Source organism: Morone saxatilis, unplaced genomic scaffold (assembly GCF_004916995.1).
Source record: "Morone saxatilis isolate NCDOM2014 unplaced genomic scaffold, NCSU_SB_2.0 Contig3, whole genome shotgun sequence".
Taxonomy (NCBI): Eukaryota; Metazoa; Chordata; class Actinopteri; family Moronidae; genus Morone; species Morone saxatilis.
In genome coordinates, this window is record NW_023339873.1 from 5,669,436 (window position 1) to 5,679,703 (window position 10,268).

General features: G+C 38.0%; 2 protein-coding genes across 3 annotated transcripts in view; both read right to left on the minus strand.

Annotated features, from left to right (window-relative positions):
• The window catches only part of LOC118336897 (zinc transporter 2-like), a 5,328-nt gene extending 846 nt beyond the window's left edge, over positions 1-4,482 (minus strand). Inside the window, exons 1-7 of the mRNA XM_035673660.1 lie at positions 4,421-4,482; positions 4,123-4,331; positions 3,732-3,878; positions 2,755-2,908; positions 2,467-2,674; positions 878-983; positions 662-796 (exon numbers count right to left, since the gene is read on the minus strand). Coding sequence (XP_035529553.1) covers positions 662-796; positions 878-983; positions 2,467-2,674; positions 2,755-2,908; positions 3,732-3,878; positions 4,123-4,331; positions 4,421-4,482 — 1,021 coding nt within the window. The remainder of the gene's footprint in view (positions 1-661; positions 797-877; positions 984-2,466; positions 2,675-2,754; positions 2,909-3,731; positions 3,879-4,122; positions 4,332-4,420) is intronic.
• Positions 4,483-4,651: 169 nt separating this feature from the next.
• Positions 4,652-10,268, minus strand: part of dnajc5gb (DnaJ (Hsp40) homolog, subfamily C, member 5 gamma b) — a 6,667-nt gene continuing 1,050 nt past the window's right edge. The window contains exons 3-6 of one of the 2 annotated variants that reach the window (XM_035674546.1): positions 9,724-9,937; positions 9,493-9,646; positions 8,329-8,397; positions 4,652-6,959 (exon numbers count right to left, since the gene is read on the minus strand). In XM_035674546.1, coding sequence (XP_035530439.1) covers positions 6,901-6,959; positions 8,329-8,397; positions 9,493-9,646; positions 9,724-9,937 — 496 coding nt within the window. In that variant the 3' untranslated portion in view covers positions 4,652-6,900. The remainder of the gene's footprint in view (positions 6,960-8,328; positions 8,398-9,492; positions 9,647-9,723; positions 9,938-10,268) is intronic. The other variant, XM_035674547.1, reaches the window with a different exon arrangement.

Here is a 10,268-nt window from a genome sequence, read left to right on the forward strand (position 1 = left end):
TATATATATATATATATAAAGGGAAGTCGAGACTGTTGAGTAAATACAGGGGTGATTTTATTTTCTGTACTGTTTTTGTAAACATATTTCTGAATGTAATTATAATTTAAAACAAGTTATGACTATATTATTATAATATTAACTGATATATTGGGCTCTAATTTCGACTAAGAAAAGACTATGTTCAATATAACCCAGATGAAATAAGTACATTTTATTCATTTATTTTTAACCAGGCAAGTCCCATTGAGGTTGGAAACCTGTTTTCAGATTAAATTAAAATAAGAAAGCTTTAATAAAACTTAATAAAACTAAACAAAACAGAAATAAGACTAGAGTAAGTAAAAAAAATACAAACCGGTGCGACAACTACTAGTGCTCTTGTGTGCTGATACATGTTGGTTTACTTTTTATTTTTAATCATCCACTTGACCTGCTGGAACTCTACTCCACACCCTGCCAATGGAGGGAAAACATCTTCCCTCTTTAAAATAAAGACTGAATTCTGCCAGAAATACCAGTTTTATCCTCAGTCTGTCTTTATATCAGCAATATTGTGATAATAGTCTACAAACATATTCTTCTACTTGACTCCTTAATTAATTTCCTGCCGAGCACCACATCCTCTGGTAGAGATTAGCGGTATTGATTTTGCTCCTACCTGCAGCCACGTGGACAGAAAGTAAAGAGTGACTCATGTTGAGGCTCCACATGTGCAAACTGTGAACGGCCACGACTCCTCTCACAGACAGCAGCAGCTCTCTCACAGTGCCGAAGTCAAAGCCCTGAGGAGTGCCTGCACAAAACAAAACCACTCAGTCAGTGTCGGGAAAATAAACTGCACACAATAAAACAAAGTCACCGCAGCATTGTTTACCTTCCATCAGTATTCTGAAAACATCCTTTGTGACGGGGAGCGTTGTTCCAAGGACGAGAACCGAGAACAGAAACGTGCATATTGGATCTGCTACTTTATATTCAGGCTGTCAGGGATAAAGAAATATTATTAAAAAATAATAATAATAATAAGCAGTCTGCAACAACTGCACTCTTACTTATGTTTAGTCATCGACTCACACTTCTCTTCTTATAACTAAATGTTTAAAGGATATTGTTATTCTATACTTAGTCCACAAACACCATGAACAAAACACCAACCAATGCACTTTCTGACTCATTTCTTATTATAGATGTACAAACAGCTCACTAATATATAGTTTCATATTAAAAAAAAGACTGAATTATTTCCTTAAACAGCTGGGAACTGTAGTTTTTAAGCAAACGTCAATCAAACAGAAGGAAATATCGTCTTTGTTGGGGACTATTTTCAGCTGTGGATCAACACACATTTAGTAATCTAGTTTCCACAGGTGCCAAATTACCAACATTGTGGTAAGTAGTGTGCAATGAGAGACAGGAAGCAGCTCTTTTATTCCTTTAATGACAGTGGACAAGAACTCAGATACACTATAGGCTATATTCTCTGTTTTTATACATACGTTAACAGGCCCAGTTACCTCAGAGCCACTGAAAACCACTGAGAACCACTGCAGTGAATATTTACAGCAGGAGGATGTTGGATGTGAGATTGACTCTTAATAAACAAAAGTGTGTGTTCATGTTAGAAGGAACATGTGGTTCACTGATGTGTTTTTAATAGTTTCTGAACAGTGTAGCTTTATGGCACGGAGGAATGAGGTTTACAAGATAATACTTGTTAGTGGACCAATTCACTGGTGGGTTTCATTGGATTTGTTGGTAACAAGACATTTTGCAGCCACGATTGCATCCTGAGTGGTTTCCTGTAGTGTTGTAATGTCTCTGTTTGAGGTGTTTTCAGCTCTGAATTAAGACTCTTCATTTAGTATATTAATTAATTATTGACCTTAGAAATAGTAGTTTCCTGACATGTCACACTTCCTGAAAAGTCTCTTCATACCACACAGCGGATCAAGGAATAGAGCTGGAATGAACTAAATACATTTTTACTAAATGCCGCCCTACAAAAAACTGAACAAAACAAAAACCTTTAACCTGTCACTTTGTACTATGAGCAAGTATTTATGGTCATCCATAAATAATGTGTGGTTAAGTGATTGATTGACCAGAGGTCAAGAAATATGAAACATTTTAGTAGAGTTTAGTCGAGTTTCAAAAACAATACGCACCCGGGATTACGCTGGGGATCTGAGTGATGTCCTAAGATAACTTCTGTTATGAATTGGCGCTATACAAATAAAATTGAATTGAATTGAATTGAATTGAATTGAAGGGCTAAAATACAATTAAGAGCACGTTTCAAAGCCAACAACAAAACATAGATTATTTCCAGGATGTTTTGTTATATTAATAAAATCTGGAAAACTAGACTCTAAATTTCCAGGTTTTGGGCATGTCAGCATGCCGACGTCAGCATTTAGCTAAAAGCACTGCCTCACAGACCGTTGGTGAGATGTTGACACTGACCCGGAAGTGGATGATGGTGGCAGCCAGCAGGACTCCGACACTTTGCACCAGATCTCCCACCACGTGGATGAAAGCCGCCTTCACACTGGCGTTGCCGTGATGATGGTGGCCGTGCCCCTGCCGCTGTTTGTCCCTCTGCCGCCGGCTGGTGGGAAAGCTGTGACTGTGGCCGTGTGAGGCACCAGACTGATGGAGGATCAGGACCATGCTAAAACCAAACTAAGTTTTCAGAAGAGCGTATGATGCAGCAAACAAAAATAATCTCAACACTGAGCTTGTGATACTCACAGGATGTTGACGCCCACAGCGCAGCCGGAGGTTATGAGCATTATCTGACTGTCGATGTCATAGTCTCCATCAGTGATCCTCTGTATGGCGGATATGACCAACACCGCTGTCACAGCCCAGATAGACACAACTGACAGCAACATGCCCAGAATCTCTGTTTAACACAACATGAGGGAGTCACACAGAACACAGGACAATTCTAAATGAAAGAGAATAAGTCAGTGTTTCTCAAAGGGGGTAATTGTACACATAGGAGTACTTTAGAGTAATGCAGGGGGTACTTGGGATTCAAACTACAACAAATTCAATAAAAACTGAAAATGTAAGTTTGATAAACTACATTTTAGATTTAATATATTTTGAGTGCAATCGTTAACTGCTTCCTGATGACAGTAGGTAAGTGTCAGAAGCAGTCTGGAAGAGAAATTGAACACTAGCTGACCGCCCACCGCAGAGAAAGATCCTCAGAAAAGCACGAGCTTGTGTTTCTCACAAAATTTTAAGTGTAATTTGTCAAAAAGACGCAGTTCAATGCAACTACAATGCCACCTTATTGCTGCTATGATGACAAAACTCTGGTTTGTAATGAATTTAGTAATAATTTCTAAACTTTTATCACAAGATTGCTGTTTAATAAATGAGACACTGATGGTGCAGCGCTGTATTGTATCTCTTCATATTGGCTTTTTTTTCTCCTACCAAACATGTTTTGCACTGGTCAGAAGGTATGTTACTGAATAAAGTCTGAGAACCACTGAATTAAGTCATTTATATAAAGATAATAATAGTATAAATACTGATAAACTATAGCCATAATACAACTTTCTAAAAGCAGACTGTAGTCTAATTGATTGGAACGAAAACCAAAAATAATCACGTACAAATTGGTGGTAAAGAAATCCTAAGATCCACAGTAGTTATTGATCCAGTGGATTGAGGCTGGATGTTTTAAAGGGGTACTTCAACATTTTTCTCACCTGCTCGATGCCATCCAAAGGTCATGGTGTGTGTCTGAGGCCTGGATGAGATCCACAGAGAGAAGAGGCTGATCACGATGCTGCCAAAGTCAGTCAGAAGATGTGCTGCATCCGTCATGATGGCCAGACTGCGAGCAGCGTAACCACCTGCAGAGACGATAGAAATAATCCCTGTGCACTGTCAACAGGAGGAGGGGAAGTTGATCCTCTGTTTGGAGTAAAAAGTTCAATATAAAATGTAGTGTAGAAACTGGTCATTCTTAATTAAAGCTAAAGTATTTAAAAATTGCACATTACTGTACAAACATTAGTGTCTACCTGCCAAAGTAATGCACACAGAATAATATGATTTGTGGTGAAATCATGTTATGATGACGCGTTTTCATCTCACCTATCACCTCTCCGGTCATGAAGATGAGGCTGATGGCGCAGGCGACAAAAAGTTTCCTTCTGGCCAAACGTCTCTCGTCGCTTTCAGCTCCCGACATCGTATCTGTCTCCTGGCAGAGCCGCTCGGGCTGCCACAGGCCGTCCACGCTGGAGGCGTCGTCGCTCCACTCTGACGCAGAGTCTGAACACGTTTCCTCTGGAGAACTCGTCCTGAGAGAAGACAGAACTGTGACTGGTTTCCTCACAAACTCTTATTAAATGTGAGTTAAAATGAGAGGATAAGAAGAATAAAAACATACCATCTAACAGGCTCCAAATGAGTCTCAATCAGCAGTTGTTTCTCTGAATCCGTTACCTCCATATTCTCAGACGACTCCACCTCAGGGACTTTAAGTTTAACTAGTGTTAAAGTGAATCTTGCCACCTGCTCACACACACGTGTTATCTGACAGAGGTGGAGCACAACAGGAGCCAATGGCAGGTTCCTGAGCTCCCAGGAGCAAACTGCACAAAACTACAAGACAACTTTATTCAGTATCAACCAAGTTTATTTGATCAGACAACCATTTATTGTACAGAAAAAAAAAACAGTTTGTACAAGTTAAAAGAATGAAAAAATAGCTGGGAATGTTGAGATAAAACAAAATATATAATTTTCTGTTTTGATGAAACAATTCAAACCTCAAGAAGAAATTAAAAAAAGTAACTTAATCCCACTAAAACATATTCAGGCACTTTTGTGAAAGTTTTGGCAATTATGATATATATAAAACTGACTGAATTTGACCCATCATAAGTCCGGCAACCCTCGCTCAGCTTTCTCCTTTCCTGTACACAATATTTGTTTTCCCAGGATGGCGAAGTCATCAACTGTGATTGGAGCGCAGAGCAAAAAGGGGCGGGGCTTAGTAAGGGTAAACTGTTTAAGATTGATATAAATACATTGTTTGAATGTCTATGAAAGACGCTCATCCTGCATGAAAAAATAGATTAAATGCTAAAAATGATGCAGATATTCGAATGGATTTGTACAAGAAACAACCCGATGAAGCCCAAACCCAACATTCCTCCACCCAGAACAAGCACAAAATGTAATGTAAACACGATGAAACATGACATAATTTAAGGCGTTATCTTAATATACACTCAAATTCATCGTCATAAAACTTTGAATCAAAAATATATATCTCAGATTTTACATAAAAACACAGTTCCTGTATTGATCACAAACATCACTAATATACATATAACCTCACACACCACAGAGAGATCAATAAATCAAACCAGTAACTTTTCGAGTGAAGCAACTGATGTTGGTTTTAGTGTCAAGTGTGGGAAGAGTGTTTTTCATAAAATATCAGATGATTTTTAAGAGCTTTATCAGTACCTAAATGAATATTCACCGCCTCGTGTTTTTTGTTGAGGTTTAATTCAAATATAGTGAGAGTTACACTGATTCACTTTCTTTAAAAGAGTTAGATGAGAGGATTGATTGCACTCTCATGTCGGTGTGTTTGTTAGTGTGGAGCTGGAGCCAGGAGGCAATTAGCTTAGCTTAGCATAAAGACTGGAAACAGAGGGGAACAGCTAGCCTATCTCCGTCCAGAGTTTTAAAAAAAAACATCTGCCTATATAAAAATATAAAAACTGTTTCATCTGTAGACAAACGTCAGAAAGTGCAGAAGGTTTGTGTCAGAGGTATATATTTTTTGAACCAGGCTAACTCTTTCCTCTGCTGCCAGGCTTTACGCTAAGCTAGGCTAATCACCTCCCGCCTCCAGCTCCAAACTGAATGCAGGATTCGTGTCATACAGGAGTTATTCGTAGGTCCAGTTTCTGACTTGTAAATACTGTTGTAACACTTACAAAACTCCAATATGGTGCCTGAAAATCAAACAAATATGAATCCTTATGTTGCCAAAGTGTTTTGTTCGGGGCGATTAAACCCAACTTTATGAATATGTTGCTCTATTTTTAAATCCACAGACATTTTGAAGACTCACACCGCCAATTTCCTTACCACCAATCACACAACTACTCTAACTTTCAGAAAGAAAGCGAATAAGTGTTTCTCTCAAAATGTCTGTCTGCATTGTTTCATGAATTCTCATTGGGCTACTTACAGGCAGTGGAAACAGTCGACAACTAAACATTTAAAAACCCACCGTTTGATTTAGTCACAACATGCTGTAGCATCTGAGGAATGTGAATGGAAATCTGCATAATTTCATGAAGCCCTTTACTTTGTTTCTACGTTATGTATCTATGTGCAGAATGACTAAACACCCCGTAAGTCTCCAAGTGGTTGGCCTCAAATGACATTATGTTACATTAAAATTTTTTTTTTTAACATTTCTGACCCAAGAGCCGAAATGTCCGTCGTGGCAGCTTTATGATTTTAAACATGAAGTTGAGACAATAAAGTGCACGTGAAAACGAATTATTCCAGAGCTTTGATCTGCATTGGCTTTGTCATTTGTCACTGCAGTCCAGAAACTGCCCCAATATTCAAAAATAAAACAAGTTTAAAAAATAAATATGAGACTGGATCAAAGACAAATCCCACTGGCACTTAAAAAAACAAAGTATGGCACAATCAAATCGCTGCTTGATTTGCTTAAACAAATACGCCTGAGATGAGTTTTCTGCAAGTCAGCCAGAGTTTGAGGAAAACAGCAACATTCAAATTCATCAGCCGCTCCGACAACGATCGATATGACGTGGTGTTTATTACAGCCCAGACTCCACTCACTCATTTATCAGCTGACTGCTGGGAGGATCAGGGCCCGGAGGTGCCGTTAGTCGCATGAGGCTGAATCACAATCGGTGCGTTCTCACCTGGAGGAGTGAAAAACAGGTTTTTAATGAGGGTTTATATACTTTTATTTGTTTCTCTGCAAAAAAAGCGGCAAAGCAGGGCCGTTTGTTTCAAACATAGGAAGAAAAAGAAGAAGCAAAGCATTATTTTAATATCATAAGAGAAGAATATAGTTAGAGCTGAAATGTAGTTGAAGAGATTCATTGTTTAGGTCATTTATCTTTGTACAATTTCTGTCAGTAGACTGATAAAATAATCAACTACAACTTTTAGTTGTGAGAAATTAATTTAAAAGAATTAGAGAGGTTAGTCGATAATAAAGATCATCGTTAATTACAGCCGTAAACAATGAAACATAAAAACCTTAAAATGGTTAAAATTTTAAAAATAAAACTAATATAGTTCTTGTTGTTGTTGCTCAGTCAGTAACTGCAGCATCAGGCAGTGGTGGAAAGAAACTGTGTACATTTACTTTAAGTACTGTAATTATTTGTATTTCCTGAAACTTTACACTTCTACTAAATCTGAGAGAGAAAATATTATTCTTTTTACTCCACTACAATCATTTAACAGCTGTAGTTAGATTGAAGATCAACATTATACATAAAGGATAATCAGCTAATAAAATATATATATTAGAATTAGGGTAATCTCGACCACAGTAACATGTTGATGCATCTGTAATATTAATCCAATTATAAAATATTACACTCTGTGGGTCATTCTGCTGTCTAATGAGTACTGGAGTATCACAAGTATACACTGTTATATTGCTAGGATTTAAGATAATGAACAAACCCATCCAACAAAATAGAATAATGGTGTAAAGAACCATGTCATAATGGTACAAGAACATAGAAACATTCCTCAAATACATTTGTTTATATATATATTATACAGCATTAAAGAGCAGGAGAATGGACTTCCAATTAAAGAATGTGGGGACAAAAGGTGAATAACACTTTCATATAGCAGAAATATGCCATGGCAGGGACACAGCTGATAGTGAGAGTATCTTTACTGTTTAGCATTTATCGTGTTTTATCGTCTAAGCTGTCAATAGGAATGTCTTTTACTGCAAATCTACCTCCAAATAAAGGAACCTTCAACCTTTTCTTATCAGATAACTACTACTGTTCTTCATATCATTTCAGTACACCACCTTATCAACAGTGACAAGTATAAGCCAGAAAAGTTATTAATAAGCAATAAGGAATGCAGGTTGCAAAGAATAAGCACTTATTGGAAGGTACAATTAAGTAAAACATGTTAGTATGTGATTTGGTAAACACACAGTCTGTGCCAGCGGTGTTAGAAGCTGCCAAACACTGCTTCAAATCTCTGCCTGAGAAGCAAAGCAGCAGTCGGCTGAGGTCCGGTGAACTTTACCTGGAGACGTGAAAACCTCTCCTGAGGCGTCGCTAGGGCTCGGCTGAATAATTATTACATTGCCTCCAGCTGTGAAACAAAATTTAACACTGAGCAAACCCATGTTTCTTCCTTTTTATGTCTTCATGCACATTAAAACTTGGCAAAATGGCTAAAGCAGCTCCAGCTGTTCCTCTTTTAGTCTTTTAAAAGTTATTAAAAAAGTGACGTTAATCAGAGTCTGCACAGGTGTATGTAAACGGGAATATTAATGGAATATTTATTTTCATTAGCCATGTAAACAGCTGAGTAAGGAATATTGTCTTTTTCAGAATAAGAGCAAAAAAACAGAATATTTTGTGCATGTAAACAAACAAGTCAAAACAAAGTCACTGTCAAGGTTAGAAACACACAAAACAGACCAAATACAGAGACCAACATTTGGGCAAGATTTTAAGGAATTGTTCGACATTTGAGAGAGAAACTCACAGCAACTTCTGGTTTTAAGGGGTTATATGATATTATTTCTATTTCTCAGCTGGTTGCTTGCCAACTGTTCTCTGTGGGCGGAGACAGACTAGCTTTTCCCTCCATTTCCAGTCTTTATGCTAAGCTAAACTAAGCATAAACCATGCTGCCTGTAACTTTGTATTTAGAAATGAGAGCTGTATCGATCTCCTCATCTAACTCTAAGAACCAATGTAACTAAGAATACTAGTCAAACTATTCCTTTAATCTCCATCAGGTTTAATTACTCACTATGAGACTCTCAACAATAACAATAACAACAACTTGCAACTTAAATTTGTCAGTGTTTGTTAGTGTTATTTCTATAACTAATCACAATATACAGTTAATTCAGTGAAAACTGCGTGTAAACAGCATAAAGTACTTCCTAATTTAGACACTGGATGAGTCTAATGTACAATAATGAGGTTTTCTTGTCATCTTACCACAGAAAACAAACTGAAATGTTTCCGTAAAATGCAAACTGATGAAGATTTTGAGATACTTCCCCAACTAAAAAACCTTTGATCTGAATTCACAACCATCAACTTGACAATGTAACACGTGATCTTCCAGACGTTGGACTGTTTCTTTAAATGCGAGCAGCAGGAAGATATCCTCTTTTTTATTGTCCTCCTTTACAAGCTGAAGTGAATCCAAAAGAACAAAGTCCCTCACCTGCATCTTGCTCTCTGATCTCTGCCTCCAGGTCCTCGGGATCCATGTAGACGAAATGTTCCTCGTCTTCTGAAGGTTTGCACTTCCCACAGCAGCAACAGCAGCAGAAGCAACAGCAGCAGCAGGTGAAAATACTGCAGCACACCACAAGGCCCTGAACACAAAAGAAAGGGGTCAGTTATATGTATATGTGCGTGCTATTTGTAAGCCACAATCCACACCACATCTCACCTTGAACCAACACCTGGACGTGAGGAAGTAGTATTTGGCGCCCTCTTCCCCAAACTGCTCCGCGGCGTAGAGGCCCATGGACCCGTACTCATCGTAGATCTTCCGTTTGTTCTCGTCATTGAGGATGGAGTTGGCGTTGTTGATCTCCTTGAATTTCTCAGCAGCTTCTGGGTTGTCCGGGTTCTTGTCGGGGTGATGCCGTAACGCCAGTTTCCTGAAAAACAAATGAGTCCGAAATTACGCAACCGTCTCAGCATTGAGTGTTTTTAAAGGACTGCCGTCATCCACAACAACAATATCACACAAGAGTCGTACATCGGGGGAATTCAGATCCCTTTTTATGTACAAACAATAAATGTATAAATGCCAATATCAGTACATAAATGCTACAATATTTTACAGAAATATGTAATTTGTATAAATGCATAGACTGGAAAACAGGATTACGACACAGAATGTTAGTCAAACCTTTTGGTGTGACATTAATAACTTGAACTAATTGATCCTCAACTTAAATTGAACATCAAATTCATATTTGGCTTTTT